This window comes from Candoia aspera, chromosome 12 (assembly GCF_035149785.1).
Source record: "Candoia aspera isolate rCanAsp1 chromosome 12, rCanAsp1.hap2, whole genome shotgun sequence".
Taxonomy (NCBI): Eukaryota; Metazoa; Chordata; class Lepidosauria; order Squamata; family Boidae; genus Candoia; species Candoia aspera.
In genome coordinates, this window is record NC_086164.1 from 6,813,815 (window position 1) to 6,831,427 (window position 17,613).

The window sequence follows — 17,613 nt, forward strand, 5'->3', positions numbered from 1 at the left end:
GTGAAAGGCTGCAGCTAGGCAGAGCTGGATGAATAGATGGCATTTAGTAGCAGGCCAGCTTAACCAAGGTTTGAACTCTAATGCAAAAAGAGATGTTGCTTTCTAATTTCAATCTGGGTGGAGGAAGGGGGGTCAGGGGCTGGGTGTCCAGGTGGTATAAACATGGATGGCTTTCTTTCTTTTTCTCTTTGTGTCTTTACATGCCGTTGAAGTTGCAGGGAAAGATCCCTTAGGATGATAGCAGGCGAGGCTATATATTGAGAGCACCGTTTGACAGAGCTCTGTGTGTGTGTGCACAAGAGGCAGAGACACAGCGAGAGAACCTAGCAGCAGATGCTTGCTTGCAAGCAGAGCTGAATGACTTGTTTAAGATCTGACCTCATCATTTTGTCAGGATGGATTCATCTCACCTTTACAGTTAGTGAGATTCTTCAGCCGGGAAGAAGTGGGGAAGACCTGCGGAGAAAGGACGAAAAGGAGGAAGGCAAATCCGAATCCTCAGAAGAGATGCTTTTCTATTTGGGGGAAGGAGGAAAGACGCTGAGAAACTCAGGAGATAAACAGGATCCTATTTCCTTTCCAGAATAACACTTTTTTTTTTGGTCTTTCTGGACTGCCTTTCCTTTTTTTAACCTTCAGCTTGGCAAGATGTCAGTGTCTGGAAAAAAGGAATTTGATGTGAAGCAAATCTTGAGGCTTCGCTGGAGATGGTTCAGCCACCCCTCTCAAAATGCCACAGGCACCGGAGCCTGGCTGCAACAGGAAGGATATGAACATCGAGGGACCTCGGTTCCAAACAGGCTGAAGAACCACCCATGGGACAGAAGTCGGCTGAAAAAAACCAGCAGCCCCATTCATCCCAACCTCTTGGCGCCAGGACCCAGCCTGACCCCTGTATCCCAGCAGCCGGCTTCTTCCTGCCACCAGGAAAACCTTCACGCACCTCCACAGGTGCCTGTGGAGCAGACGCCGAAAACGGGCAGCCCGGATCTGTGTGCGAAAGGAGACGGCCAGGAAAGCATCCGGGAGCTACAGATGATTACAGAAGAGGACGGCAATGAGTCGGTTGAAAGGTAGGCACTTTTTGATTGCAGAATTGAAACAACTTCAGTCCCCATTCTTGCAACTAAGAATAACCATGTTGATATGAATAGTTCCCAACTGTTTAGGGTAAGATGGGTATAGATTGAGCAACAACTGAATCAATCAAGAAATGTAACATCAATAGGATGACACAGGACAAAGGGAGAGATCTTTGCCCCCAAAAGTCTACACTCTAAAATTGGACTCCAGAACTACAGTGGAGGGAGGGTTTGAAGGCAGGAGGGAAGAGAGGATGAATTCATGGCTGGGTCACACACGCAAGCTGAAGGGGTGGAATTAAAGCAACGTATTCAAAGCATTGCCCTAGAATAGGTGGACTTTTGACCTAGTTCCTTGCTCTCTAAATGAAGCTGAACAGAACTGAAACTTCTGCTGCAGAAACGTAAAGGAATTTAGGGTTTGGCTCTTAGGAAAGGTATAAAAGAAAGTTTTTTTGTGCTGTGCAAAATTTGGATGTTTTTTTTCCTGGCCCAGGCCATTAGTGAGATGACTCCCCCAAGGGAAAAGATATTCCTGCTTTATCTGCTTCTATTCCTCACTTTTTCTCTTAGCTTTTTCATTAGCTCTGCAGAGCATTTGATCTTCGATAAATGATACGGCTCCAAATTGTCCTTTGTGGGGACTTGAATGAATGGAATGTATTGGGACGCTCACCTCTACAGACAAACCTACACCCACACCGTCACACTTGCACCCACACCAACATGCACAGACACACTGTATTTGTACAGATGTATGTACACTTCCTGCTTTTTATCCATGGGCATCTTACAGCAGCTGTTCATTGCCTCATTGATGAGATATAATTAACCTTGAATTGTGTTGGGAAGCAGCATGGACTTTTCCAAAGATTTATGTTCAAACTGAATTAATCTCTAGGGCAGTTCATTATGAGATGTAACTGAGGCTGGACACTTGTGCAGAGATGCACACTTAAGTTTGGATTGAGCCTCTTGAAATCAAGTTAAGTATCTTAAGGATTAAGTAAGACATGAAATAGGTGACTTAGTGGGGCAATGAATTTGCTGTTAATAAACAGTAAATCCTGTTTAGGATTCTAGTATGCATGTAATTATCTCTGTGCTTCTGTCTTATCCACCCACCAAATCCTATAATAAATTTGAGGAGTCAAAAATCTCCCTTTGATTTTTGTATGATAGATGTGCAACTCTACTATATGACAGATGTGCAACTGCACTATTTTTTCAAATTTGGCTCTTTATTTTACAGCTTCCTTTCTCAGTTGTTAGCAAATCATGGTAATTATTTTTGCCAATCTTTTGATATTTCACATTTTACTGGCAAACGAATGTTAGGAAGGGATAGGAAGGGATGAAAGCTTGGAATCTTTTCCCCCATGCAAGGAGGCGTCAAAAATTAATTCCTTAGGATAATTTTGTCCTTATAACACCAAATCTTGCAGGCTGCCATGAGCCTGGACAGATAAAAGAAAGCACTTTTTCAAGTTTTTCAGGCAAGCTGATGGAACTCCCTGCCACAAGTCATCAAGGTGGCTACTCACTTAGATGGCTTTAAAAGGAGGTCAACTTATTGAAGAATGAGTCTAGCAATGCCACTATCCACTTGGCTTTATCAGGTCAGCAAAAGAGTGAGTGGCTTTATTCACACAGCATGCTAATACTGGTGTTAACCTTGCTTTGCTTGTTGTGCAAAACCAGCCCATCTGGTTCATTTATAGTTCAATGTATTGTGTAAATCCAGAAAAATGAATTAGTTCAGTAAGGCTGTGTGGTATGGAGGCAGCTAGTGTCTTAGACTATACAAAATCTTTTAGTAAAGGCAAAATTGGGACATCTTGGACAGCGACTTCCATGATGTGTCTGTGTGTCAAAACCTGCAAAATGGCAGGGTTGGTGTTATGATCCAAGCCAAACCCCTTTGTACATGCATGTACAAAAAAGGCAAGGCTTGGACCATGATACTGCTCCTACCATCTTGCAGGTTTTGACACCATTGTGCGGCCACCATTGTGCTTTGAATGATCATGAAATGGTTGAAATGGCTGTAGGGCTTTTGGTCCACAACTGGCTGCTGTGGATGCTGGGCTACAGAGACATTTCACCTGACCCTGCAGGGCTGTGGCTGTACATAACTGTTCATTTAATGCTAGTTTTAATGCCAGTCTAGAATCATAAGATGGTGCAATAAGCGTTGGTGGAAAGCATTATGAAGCTTCGTGCGAGCAAAATGTTCTGATGTTTTTAGAAGATCAGCTGAGAATTATGTCATCCATTTACCCAGAACATCCGTTCTTCTGGTCTGACTCACCCTTTGGGAATTCCCTTTCACTGTTGGTTTACTGTAACATAAGCATGAGCATTTCCTGGAGAAGTGGAAGAACCTGGGAAGTGATTTGGCTTTTTGAGAAGAACTTGTTAGCTGAAATCTGAAGCATTTCTCCAATGGCCAGCCAGAAGCTTCTGGGAAGTTTACCAGGAAGGCATTACGGCAACGGTGATCTCATGGATCTACCTTTCTACTGTCCTCCAGCAATCTCTTTTCAGTTCAAAAGGGCAATTAGGATATGAAGGCCATTAACTGATCCATCCCCCAGAGAAGTAGGAGGTTTGGAGGTGGTGGTTATGTCTATGCAAGTCAAGCAAAATCCCATTCAATTTATAATTTAAATTCAACTATTTCAATTCAACTTTTCACACTGGTTCAAAAAACACAAACAAACCCAAATCTGATTTGGATTGCATCAATTTGGATTTCTGAATCTGTTCCAAAAAAGCTGTTTCTGTGCATGGGCAGGAATCTTGTAATTGTCCTAATCTATTTGGAGGCATCCAATTTGGCAAGATAACTGAAAATGGCTTTTGGATTCAGTCCAGAACATCAGTTTGCATCAGAGATTCAGCTAAAAATTGTGTTGTAAAATTATTGTGTTGTAAACTGCCCAGAGTCCCCCTTTGGGGGAGATGGGTGGTAACAGAAATTTGAAATATAAATAAATAAACAAACAAATAAATAAATCTTTGAATGGAATCTCTGAACTTACTGTTGGTTCTTTAGTAGCAGCTAAGAATCTTGAAGCATCTTAAATATGAATTCATTTATTTTCAGTAGCTGGAGTTTTCATGGTCTAGTATCTACATAAGCCAATACACAAAGAGTTATTAGTAAGTAGGTATATTTCAATGGATGTTCAGGAAAAAAAAATAGTGAATGGTGGGATAAGATAACAAAATTGCAAACTGTATTGCTTGGGTCAATGTCCCTGCATGGAAGTTAGAGACAATTCATATATTTGAATGATTGTGTATTGGTACTTTATTCTGTTTTATTCTGTAACCTGATCTTGCCTTCTGCCCTAGGCTACAAGGATGGGTTGGCTAGAAAGGAAAATCATAATAATGGTCAAACATTCTGGTAACAATTGATGGTGTCACTGCCAGCATCTTCTGCTTTCCTTCCCAAAGTGTCTACTATCTTTCAGGAAAGTTACCAAGTATGCCTACTAATTTTGTGAAGGTTGTGCCAAGTAAAAGAGACATTCAGGAAGCTTATCTAATGGGAATGTTTAATATGACTTTCTCTCAAAGACTGATAAGTATGTATTAGGTGGGTGTCTTTCTTCCATCCTTTTAAATGACAACCTTCTCACTACTCAATATGATAGTGTCCTTGGCAAACTTTCTATGCATTTGAAGATGCAATTCTCCCCAAATACTCATTTACCACTTCCATGGTTTGGATTTTGTGATGCGATTATGTAAACTGGAAGATGAATGTTAGTTATGTAAGGGGTGGAAGAAAAAGATATATCTCCAGATTCCAGAGAAGACACTGACTCTCAGGAGCACTTCAGAACCTACACCAGGAAGGAGATAGTGGTAAAGTCTTACTGCATGGAGCAAGATGGACAATCTTTTGATGGCTGACGGTGGCACACACACACAAAAATTGTGATGATACAAAGTAGGTAAGGCTGTGTCACATTGGTAGGATCAGGATGTTCTTGTTTTATGGAGGAATGTTGCTTCTTGAAACAATATCAGGTCAGCTGGTAGTTTTGTGTACTGCAAAATGCTGAAAGTGCATGATGCCAATTTTTTATATTTATGGTCAGAAAGGGGTTAGGGGTTGCCCAGAATGAACTTGAGGTTGTTCATGGCAGCTTTGGAGGAATTAGATTCATATATATGTAAAAGCAAGCCTATTTGATTAGACCAAACATGCATATTACCCAATAACTTATATCCCAGAATGGCCGGCAGGAAGTTTGGAAAAACTCATAAGGAACACAAGAAGACTTTCACATTACATTTTCTGACAGAAAATCCAAGAAAGTTGATCCATATGTCACTAATGTCTCCCATGCCTAGTGGATTATTCAGTAAAATTATTCATTCTCCAAAGATGAATCTTTATGTCTCCAAATGAGTACCATCCTCACATGAGAAGGAAGGATGAACATTTTTTTTCCTGAAGGGCAGGGAGAAGATTCCCGTGTCTTGCAGAAATGCAAATAAGCAAGGACATCATTTTATAAGAAAAATAAAGAGTCTTAAGACAGGAGACAACTCAGGTGAGAACTGAGCATGGTCAATGATTGAAAAATGTTGACTGTTTCATGGTGTTGAAGGAACAAAAATTGGGGCAAATAGGGATAGCATGGGAGATCCTGGGGGGATCAGGCAGTATTGTTTCCATCATCATGATTTTTTTTACTGCTACTGAGGTTGAAGCTCTTCCCTGGGGGCTGGGGTCTTGATAGGTTGGGATGACTTTGACCTTCTTAAAAAAGTCTGTGCAGTTAGTCCCCTTCTTGTGTTGCACCTGCATTCAGATGCATTGAACTGCTTAGTACAAAGGTACAGGATCTAACCAATCATATGGCTTTGAGAGTTGTAGTGATAAAAGCATGAATGAACTTGAGAGGCTGTAATGTCAAATGGACCTGAAGAATCCCTTTCAGACCATGATCAGATGTTCCTATTGTTGCCTCTTGCAGCAAAACACATTTCAATTTCAGGTCACATCTGTACTTTCTATAGAGATGACATTGAACTGGGCCCACAAACTAATAGCAGTGTAAGCTTATTTCAGGCTCACACAATGACTTCTAATCAGCATCATCCAAATAAGGTCAGGGTTGACTATGCGGAAAATCATTAAGTCTCTGAGTCTGCAGACTGGAGGTACAAGATTGAGAAGATTAGATGCACATACCTTGCTTTCAAAAAATGATGCCCAAAGAGCCATGACAGTTTTATCTTCTGTTTTCTCCATGCAGGATGATTAAATCAATAGTTTATTGTGGTTTTATCTATAACAAAAGGAAGACATATGAAGAATGTTTACTGAAGTTAGAACACTGACATGCTTTTTAAATAAAAAAAGATCTATTTTTTCCCATTTGTAATACCAATTTACCAGGAAAACATTCTTGGCTTATTGTTGAAATACTTATAATCAAATCTTTATTTTTCATCAGATGATCTCTCAAAGTAAGGAAAAATTCTGGGAAATGAGGTGAAAAGGAAGGAAGAGATAATTGTTTTTTTTAGAGTCAGCTAGGCATATCAGATAGAGAACCATGAAATATCCATTGCTATCTGGAAACAGTAATACTCTTGTTTTCCAGAAAGGTATCCCAAATGCCATTAAAATATTCCTTTGTATATCACAGCATATGCTCTTATGGGTGGTATTATGGATTCACCTATGCAGTTCAGCACTGATTTAAGACACAGACATAGCATAGTTAAACACTGAATGTCAGTCCAGTAACTTCCTGCTCTCTATGGCCAATAAGGTAGACCTGTGTTGCAAACAATTGAAGGAACAGAAGGAATAGAGCAACCTTTCTCAACTTGTTGACCCTGGAGGAACCCTTGAAATATTTTTCAGGCCTGGGGGAACCCCTGCACATTCAGGCTGAAATACAGGCCAGAAGGTACAAAATTATTAAATTCGTTTCAAGTGTAGGCCTGTATATATGCATTAACAGTGTTCTTAAACTAAAAATAAAGAATGAAATGTACCTCTTTAATGTGAAGTTGCCTAAATTTGAAATAATTTTTTAAATAGATCATGATCTTACAGGAACCCCTAGTGACCTCTCACAGAACCCTAGGGTTCCATAGAACCCTGGTTGAGAAACCCTGGAATAGAGAGAGGGGACACAAGACTTGACAGGGAGGAGCAGACCATCAGAAATATATATGCTTGTATTGCTAACAGACAACAGAGTGTGGTTGAAGTCTTTAATGTTGAAGAAAAGAAAGAGCTGGCAAGGAATAGGGAGAACTATATGGAGATGATTGTTTGGACTCCACAGGATGGTATTGCTCTCCCTTTTGAGGCATGATCATCCATTGTTCAAGCTCCTCCAAACAGGAAGAGAACATGGCCTAGCCAGGCTCATTCCTACTCCATGGGGAAGAGCTGTATGCACACAGAGTCCCTTCCAACACATTTTAATGGACAAACAATATACACATGACCATCGACACCATGCTGGTGACAGGGAAAGGGTTAGTTTGCTTTGTACCACAACCTCCTTCATGAACTCATTCAGTACATTGGTCTGTGTGCAGTTGATCTGCAGACTAGAAAGTATGTACAGAAAACTGTTACACTGGGCAGTTTCCCCAAGAGGACCTTACAGTGGAAATTTCTGAAGCCTTAGGCATGATTGATAGAAACTACACTGAATACTTGTTTCTTGTCTATCAACCACTCACCTATTTCAAGCTAGGCAACTTTTTTTAACAGCCTTTCTACTGCATTCATGCACCCTTCCTCCCATCCCTTGCTTCACCTTCCTTCCATGATTAGGACCTTTCTTAGGAACTGATTTGTAGACATTTGCTGGAGATTCGAATTGGGATTTCCTAGCCTCAACCTGGCATTCTAATGATGATGTCACACCAGCTCTGTTGACTTCTTAATGCTACAGAACATGTTTTATGGTTTTGAATTGTACTGAGTTTGGGCTAGCACTCTGCTAAAATATCTTCTGCACATTTTTTGACCATTTCCATCCAATGTGATGAAAAATAAATATTTCCTTTTCCTTTTACAATTTTTTTTCTGGATTTTTCAGTAGGTAGGAATGCTGGTTTCTGTTCCTTACCTTAGTCATGAGGTGGCAAAGGGTATGCAGTTGAACTCTTTTTCATTGTACAGCTATCTCTCCAATAGTCTGGAGCATCCTTGGCTTCCTGTGATTTGATTAAACCCAAGGGAAGAAGAGGGCTCCTGCCATGAAGCTTTCTCAGATCAGAATAGGCAGACAGCTAGAGTAACGGAGAGATGTGTAATTGGGAGAGGAGGAGGAGGAGGAGGAATAATGAGACCTCATACAATAACCTCATGAGACCTTGCAACAATGAAATGATTGGAACACCACTACTCAAAGAAATTCTAAAGCACACTAAGAATTAGGGAATAAAATAGAAGCCTCCTTCATGGAGAACAGGACTTTCAGAATATGAAGACAGATTTCCACGCTGTATTAATTTGCATGCATATGTTTCAGCTCAGGATGCTCTTGCTGAAAGATGGAAGAGAAAGAAATAGGGCATACACAGATTTTATTTCAAACTAGGTCCCAGTGTGTTTCAAGGACAGTTGCTTTCAAAACTTAGTCTGAAATAAAGTCTATGTATAGTACACCCTATTTCTTTCTTTTCCATCTGCTTAGTCTGATGTGTCTCCTTCTGTTTGCCTTAAACAAGGAAGGGCCAGTATGGAAACAATGCATGTTTATTTTAACCATTTTCCTCTGTTTATGATGGAAAAAGAAATATAACAGAATGGCACATTCTCCTCTTGCCATTTATAGTTAGCAAATCCTTTCAACTTTGTGAAAACTTTGTTACACTTGAGAAAATGACTTTTTGGAAAGGTTTGGCAGACAATGTATGAAAAGGCAACCCAGTGCATACAGGAAGAGCAAGTGTGTTAAAGCGTGTTTGGATTGGACTCTGAAATCAACAAGCAACTGCATCACTGCACATTCATTTTTAGAAAGACATAAAAGCAGTTTATAGAATTGCAGTCTAAAAGCACTTAAGGTCTAATGGACAATTAAAAGTTATTTGATGGCTGAATCATTCACTTCTAAACTATTTATTGGAGACTGGAACAAGCTATTGGTAAATATTTCCCGAGGTTTGGAAAGTTGTCCATACTGTCTGTTTTTAGTTCAAAGAGGGTGGGGAACTGGGCTTCCATGCCTATACCCCAGAGTTAATGCCTGGTTCTGAGCAATATCGAATTTCAGAAATGTATTGCTCCTATTTTTAACTGTTTTTTTTTTTTTTTAGTTTTTAAAACTTAGAAATCCAGAAACTTAGTTTTTAGGGTTTTTTTAGTTTTTAAAACTTAGAAAAACTTAGAGTAGAATCTGTAATTTATTATTTTTCTATAGACCCTGTCACCTTCCCAATCGCTTCTGATATAATAATAATAATAATAATAATAATAATAAATTAACCTTTTAAAAGCCTTTAATTTAAACAAGAACAAAGAACAGACTTCAAGTGAACTACCCCAAAGTTTCATAGGAAACAGAGCTGTCACTTGGTTTAAAAAATAGTAGGCTGTTATCTATCCTGGCACCTTAGACTGAAGTCAGAAAGTCGAGCAGCTCAAGGTTGTAAATCTGTAGCAGCAGTGAATTTGTCAAAGAAATTTCATTTTCAATTCCGGTTCTCCAATTCCGGTTCAGATTATGTCAAGTTCCATGGAATTGGCAACCATGATTGAAGGACAAGAGAATTTGTATTAGAGTTCCAGCCAAAAGGCCCAGGTTTCCAAACAGAATGTTGTGGTTTAAAACAAGGTCCAAAGTTGGGCTGTGAGAATGTTATTCCGCTGTTTTGCAGTGAATTAGGTCCTGCTTGTGTATAGCTAATGCTGGTCAACTTTAGTCAATCTCAAAGCTAGATTACTGGAGGCATTAATCAAGTCCTGAATTAATCAGCCTATGACAGGCATTTTTCCATGGAAACATCAGGTCCCCATGTGGAGGTAGCTATGTTTCTGTGGGTGGGGTAGAAGACACTCAGATTCAGTGCTGAGGTCTTCAGGGACAGGCTCAGAAGCAGCAGGACATCATTCTGCCCTTCTTCTGGTTCAGAGACCTGGTCTTTCTGTGTCCACTCTGCTAAACGGCTCACCGTGTTCTCCTTTCTTGTCTGAGGAGGGTTCAAGGGGAGGCTTGGGATATTCTATATACATTTAACTTTTTGTTTCTACTCTGTTCCATTAGTCCTCCAAGTCTCTTATACATGTTTTCTCCTTCACTGAAGAGTAAGTTTGTTCAAGAGTTCATGATCATTTCATTTAGGAACACACAGAAATCACTATTTATCAGAGGCCCAGCTTCTATCTATGAAATGTCATTCGACCAGCTTGGGGAGTTAATTGGCAAACTATTTCATAAAAAAGGAGCTAAAATAACTAGCTGGAACACAATTTATTATTTATTTACTAACACCTCTAGCCCAAAGACTCCAGGTGGGTGACCTTTAGATAAAACTCATAAAATAATAATCATAGCATAAATATTACAATAGTGGTATAAAATAAGAAAAAGGCAAAGCCGTACCTTGATTCATGTATATTTTTCTTTCATTCTGGCTGTTGAAATCTACTCAGTTTTAAGATTCTACAAGATTTGGGGAGAGCATTGCCATGACAAATTTAACATAGCTGTTTCTTTGATTTGTTGTTGTTTATTCGTTCAGTCGCTTCCAACTCTTCGTGACTTCATGGACAAGCCCACGCCAGAGCTTCCTGTTGGTCGTCAACACCCCCAGCTCCCCCAGGGACGAGTCCATCACCTCTAGAATATCATCCATCCATCTTGCCCTTGGTCGGCCCCTCTTCCTTTTGCCCTCCACTCTCCCTAGCATCAGCATCTTCTCCAGGGTGTCCTGTCTTCTCATTATGTGGCCAAAGTATTTCAGTTTTGCCTTTAATATCATTCCCTCAAGTGAGCAGTCTGGCTTTATTTCCTGGAGGATGGACTGGTTTGATCTTCTTGCAGTCCAAGGCACTCTCAGAATTTTCCTCCAACACCACAGTTCAAAAGCATCTATCTTCCTTCTCTCAGCCTTCCTTATGGTCCAGCTCTCGCAGCCATATGTTACTACGGGGAACACCATTGCTTTAACTATGTGGACCTTTGTTGTCAGTGTGATGTCTCTGCTCTTCACTATTTTATCGAGCTTTGTCATTGCTCTTCTCCCAAGGATTAAGCATCTTCTGATTTCCTGACTGCAGTCAGCATCTGCAGCAATCTTCGCACCTAGAAATACAAAGTCTTTCACTGCTTCTACGTTTTCGCCCTCTATTTGCCAGTTATCAATCAAGCTGGTTGCCATAATCTTGGTTTTTTTGAGGTTTAGCTGCAAGCCAGTTTTTGCACTTTCTTCTTTCACCTTCATCATAAGGCTCCTCAGTTCCTCTTCGCTTTCAGCCATCAAAGTGGTATCATCTGCATATCTGAGATTGTTAATGTTTCTTCCAGTGATTTTAACATCATGCGACATGCTGACCTTGGATTCCTCAAGCCCAGCATGTCGCATGATGTGTTCTGCATACAAGTTGAATAGGTAGGGTGAGAGTATACAGCCCTGCCTTACTCCTTTACCAATCTTAAACCAGTCCGTTGTTCTGTGGTCTGTTCTTACTGTTGCTACTTGGTCGTTATACAGATTCTTCAGGAGGCATACAAGATGACTTGGTATTCCCATACCGCTAAGAACTTGCCACAATTTGTTATGGTCCACACAGTCAAAGGCTTTAGAATAGTCAATAAAACAGAAATAGATGTTTTTCTGAAAGTCCCTGGCTTTTTCCATTATCCAGCGGATATTGGCAATTTGGTCCCTAGTTCCTCTGCCTTCTCTAAACCCAGCTTGTACATCTGGCAATTCTTGCTCCATGAATTGCTGAAGTCTACCTTGCAGGATCTTGAGCATTACCTTACTGGCATGTGAAATGAGTGCCACTGTTTGATAGTTTGAACATTCTTTAGTGTTTCCCTTTTTTGGTATGGGGATATAAGTTGATTTTTTCCAGTCTGATGGCCATTCTTGAGATTTTGAAGAGTTCAGCTGGGATGCCGTCATCTCCTGCTGCCTTGTTATTAGCAATGCTTCTTAAGGCCCATTCAACCTCACTCTTCAGGATGTCTGGCTCTAGCTCACTGACCACACTGTCAAAGCTATCCCCAATATTGTTATCCTTCCTATACAGGTCTTCCATATATTCTTGCCACCTTTTCTTGATCTCTTCTTCTTCTGTTAGGTCCTTGCCATCTTTGTTTTTGATCATACCCATTTTTGCCTGGAATTTACCTCCAATGTTTCTAATTTTCTGGAAGAGGTCTCTTGTCCTTCCTATTCTATTGTCTTCTTCCACTTCCGCGCATTGCTTGTTTAAAAACAATTCCTTATCTCTTCTGGCTAACCTCTGGAATTTTGCATTTAATTGGGCATATCTCCCCCTATCACTGTTGCCTTTTGCTTTCCTTCTTTCTTGGGCTACTTCTAGTGCCTCAGCAGACAGCCATTTTGCCTTCTTGGTTTTCTCTTTCTTTGGGATGTATTTTGTTGCCGCCTCCTGAACAATGCTGCCAACTTCTGTCCATAGTTCTTCTGGGGCCCTATCTATTAAGTCCAGTCCCTTAAATCTATTCTTCACCTCCACTGCATATTCCTTAGGAATATTAGTGAGCTCATATCTAGCTGATCTGTGGGTCTTCCCTAATCTCTTTAGTCTGATCCTAAATTGTGCAAGAAGAAGTTCATGATCTGAACTACAGTCAGCTCCAGGTCTTGTTTTTACCGACTGTATAGATGTCCGCCACCTTTGGCTGCAAAAGATGTAGTCAATCTGATTTCGGTGTTGTCCATCTGGAGAAGTCCATGTATAAAGCCGTCTCTTAGGTTGTTGGAAGAGAGTGTTTCTTATGCAGAGTGAGTTGTCTTGGCAAAATTCTATCAGCCTATGTCCTGCTTCGTTTTGTTCTCCTAGGTAATGCTTACCTGTAATTCCAGGTGTCATTTGACTGCCCACCTTAGCATTCCAGTCTCCTGTGATGAAAATAACATCTCTTTTAGGCGTGCTGTCCAGTAGGTGCTGCAGATCCTCATAGAACTGCTCTACTTCAGCTTCTTCAGCATCTGTGGTTGGGGCCTATATTTGTTTCTTTAATACATTTCAAGAAAGAAAGAAAGAAAGAAAGAAAGAAAGAAAGAAAGAAAGAAAGAAAGAAAGAAAGAAAGAAAGAAAGAAAGAAAGAGAGGGAGGGAGGGAGGGAGGGAGGGAGGGAGGGAGGGATGTTGATAATGCAATAAAATGGAAGGTCAAGAAGTTGGAAGACAGAAACTCCAGGAAAAATAAAAACTATTACTGGAGGATGATTTTATTTTGACTCTTTTTACATATCTGCAGCTCACTTATCTGTACATTTTTAGCAATGAACTTTGCACCTGAACTCAAACTTCCAAATAGAAATGAGATCAGTCTTCAAATCAGCACAGAATGTCCATTCTTTTCATTTCATCTCAAGCATGCAGCTACAGTATTTTCTGTTTTTCCTATCCCATATAAAATCACACTCAAGTGTAGATTTTGGCATCTCTTCTTCTGCTCACCAATATTCAAAGCTGCCAACACCTATTAATTCCAGTCAGGGAATCAGTATCTTTTACAACCAGGAACTGAACAGTGAATACAAGCTTATGCATGAATGGTTAAAATACATGAGTGAGTAAGAGAAAAGGACTATTCTGAGGTTTTCCATATGGATAGATGTTCCTTTGCATTAAGTTTTCAGAGCAGCATAGCCAAATTCTGGTCAGCAACTAAGACTAAAACTTAAGTTTGAATTATCTGCTTATAAGCAGGGGCTGAACTGGTGAAGTTCTACAAAGATTAGCTCCTGAAGCATGTTCAGGTCTTAACAGGGACAGGTCCCATCCTTGTTACAAACTGGCTGATGCTGAGCATGTACAGAATGATTCTCCCAAGTTCATGTGTTCATCTAGCCAAGATTTGGCTTACACTAGGAGAAGTATGTTCTTAATGACTTTGTGGTGTGTTTCTCATTTTTCCATTCCCCTTGGCAACTCTCTTCTCTCACTTCCATAATTTCATCTTTTGACAGCAAATATAGACTTCTGCTCCATCTGAAGAGCAGCCTGAAAGGTATTATCAGGACAGCAAGTTGCTTTTCCAATGAGGCTGTTTCTACGGAAACCACCGTTTCTAATTATGGTGGGCCTTTCTGACAGCTTATGCAAAATGACACATCACTTTGGAGGTGTGCATCATGCCACATGTTTCAGCATCTTCTCTGGTTAGGTGCTCAGTGTTTTGGAGGCTGTTGAAATGATGATGATGATGATGATGATATTTTGTACAAATATTTCATGAAAGAACCTTGTTTGTTGTTTATTCGTTTAGTCGCTTCCGACTCTTCGTGACTTCATGGACCAGCCCACGCCAGAGCTTCCTGTCGGTCGTCAACACCCCCAGCTCCCCCAGGGACGAGTCCGTCACCTCTAGAATATCATCCATCCATCTTGCCCTTGGTCGGCCCCTCTTCCTTTTGCCTTCCACTCTCCCTAGCATCAGCATCTTCTCCAGGGTGTCCTGTCTTCTCATTATGTGGCCAAAGTATTTCAGTTTTGCCTTTAATATCATTCCCTCAAGTGAGCAGTCTGGCTTTATTTCCTGGAGGATGGACTGGTTTGATCTTCTTGCAGTCCAAGGCACTCTCAGAATTTTCCTCCAACACCACAGTTCAAAAGCATCGATCTTCCTTCGCTCAGCCTTCCTTATGGTCCAGCTCTCGCAGCCATATGTTACTACAGGGAACACCATTGCTTTAACTATGCGGGCCTTTGTTGTCAGTGTGATGTCTCTGCTCTTAACTATTTTATCGAGATTTGTCATTGCTCTTCTCCCAAGGATTAAGCGTCTTCTGATTTCCTGACTGCAGTCAGCATCTGCAGTAATCTTTGCACCTAGGAATACAAAGTCTTTCACTGCTTCTACATTTTCTCCCTCTATTTGCCAGTTATCAATCAAGCTGGTTGCCATAATCTTGGTTTTTTTGAGGTTTAGCTGCAAGCCAGCTTTTGCACTTTCTTCTTTCACCTTCATCATAAGGCTCCTCAGTTCCTCTTCACTTTCAGCCATCAAAGTGGTATCATCTGCATATCTGAGATTGTTAATGTTTCTTCCAGAGATTTTAACTCCAGCCTTGGATTCCTCAAGACCAGCTTGTCGCATGATGTGTTCTGCATACAAGTTGAATAGGTAGGGTGAGAGTATACAGCCCTGCCGTACTCCTTTCCCAATCTTAAACCAGTCCGTTGTTCCGTGGTCTGTTCTTACTGTTGCTACTTGGTCGTTATACAGATTCTTCAGGAGGCATACAAGATGACTTGGTATCCCCATACCACTAAGAACTTGCCACAATTTGTTATGGTCCACACAGTCAAAGGCTTTAGAATAGTCAATAAAACAGAAATAGATGTTTTTCTGAAACTCCCTGGCTTTTTCCATTATCCAGCGGATATTGGCAATTTGGTCTCTAGTTCCTCTGCCTTTTCTAAACCCAGCCTGTACATCTGGCAATTCTCGCTCCATGAACTGCTGAAGTCTACCTTGCAGGATCTTGAGCATTACCTTACTGGCATGAGAAATGAGTGCCACTGTTCGATAGTTTGAACATTCTTTAGTGTTTCCCTTTTTTGGTATGGGGATATAAGTTGATTTTTTCCAATCTGATGGCCATTCTTGTGTTTTCCAAATTTGCTGGCATATAGCATGCATTACCTTGACAGCATCATCTTGCAAGATTTTGAACAGTTCAGCTGGGATGCCGTCTTCTCCTGCTGCCTTGTTATTAGCAATGCTTCTTAAGGCCCACTCAACCTCACTCTTCAGGATGTCTGGCTCTAGCTCACTGACCACACTGTCAAAGCTATCCCCGATATTGTTATCCTTCCTATACAGGTCTTCTGTATATTCTTGCCACCTTTTCTTGATCTCTTCTTCTTCTGTTAGGTCCTTGCCATCTTTGTTTTTGATCATACCCATTTTTGCCTGGAATTTACCTCCAATGTTTCTAATTTTCTGGAAGAGGTCTCTTGTCCTTCCTATTCTATTGTCTTCTTCCACTTCCGCGCATTGCTTGTTTAAAAATAATTCCTTATCTCTTCTGGCTAACCTCTGGAATTTTGCATTTAATTGGGCATATCTCCCCCTATCGCTGTTGCCTTTTGCTTTCCTTCTTTCTTGGGCTACTTCTAGTGTCTCAGCAGACAGCCATTTTGCCTTCTTGGTTTTCTCTTTCTTTGGGATGTATTTTGTTGCCGCCTCCTGAACAATGCTGCCAACTTCTGTCCAGAGTTCTTCCGGGACCCTATCTACTAAGTCCAGTCCCTTAAATCTATTCTTCACCTCCACTGCATATTCCTGAGGAATATTCGTGAGCTCATATCTAGCTGATCTGTGGGTCTTCCCTAATCTCTTTAGTCTGATCCTAAATTGTGCAAGAAGAAGTTCATGGTCTGAACTACAGTCAGCTCCAGGCCTAGTTTTTACCGACTGTACAGATGTCCGCCACCTTTGGCTGCAAAGGATGTAATCAATCTGATTTCGGTGTTGTCCATCTGGTGAAGTCCATGTGTAAAGCCGTCTCTTAGGTTGTTGGAGAAAGAACCTTAGCTGAACATTTTTTCAAGCTATGCTAAGAATTATTGGGGACTTCCAGAGAAGAAATGGCAAACTGAATATGGCTCCACAAAAGCAGAGCTGATGACCACAGTGGAATGAAGAGCTGGTGAGTAGACCAGCTCTTCTTAATTCCTCTCTGGGCAAGGGGAGGACTTGAGATCATCCACAAGTGCTCCAAACAGTTGCTCCTTGCAAGGAGACTGCAAGACAGCAGTCTCTGGTGGGTTTATTGCTCTGGGAGATGAAGGAATGGCCATCTTGCTCAAACCGTGGTCAGTGCCTTTAAAAAGACACTGGATTTATATACTACCTTTTCTAATCACTTTCAGAAATTGCTTGTTAACTGCTTTTCAGCTATTAGGAACTTTTGGATTGACAAGTTTTACAGCACCAGGTGAGTTTCCTTCAATCCTTAGTGAAAGCAGTTTTAAATACAAGTTTAAAGACTTTAAAAGTTTTTTTCTGGAATAAACAGCAAAAGTGTGATTAAAACTTTGGTTTTAGAAAGTTACAAATGAACTAAGGGTCCAGATAAATTTGAAATAAGGTTTTGGAATTAATTGGCAAAGGGATCAAGTGGGAAATATAGACCAAATGTACTAGGAAATTCCAAATTCTATATTACAAAATATAGTAAATATGTCTACTTCACTTTAAATCCCATTGAGTTCATTGTAGACTGCTTGGAAGTAAATGGGTAAAAGATTATATTCTGAAATCAAACTTAAATGGCCATGAATTTCTTTGGCAAATCCATCCCACTGTATCAGA

General features: G+C 40.5%; 1 protein-coding gene across 1 annotated transcript in view; it reads left to right on the forward strand.

Annotated features, from left to right (window-relative positions):
• The first annotated feature begins 311 nt into the window (after positions 1–311).
• The window catches only part of KLHL4 (kelch like family member 4), a 36,699-nt gene continuing 19,397 nt past the window's right edge, over positions 312–17,613 (forward strand). The window contains exon 1 of the mRNA XM_063313610.1: positions 312–1,073. Within this exon, the coding sequence (XP_063169680.1) occupies positions 649–1,073 (425 nt within the window). The 5' untranslated portion in view covers positions 312–648. The remainder of the gene's footprint in view (positions 1,074–17,613) is intronic.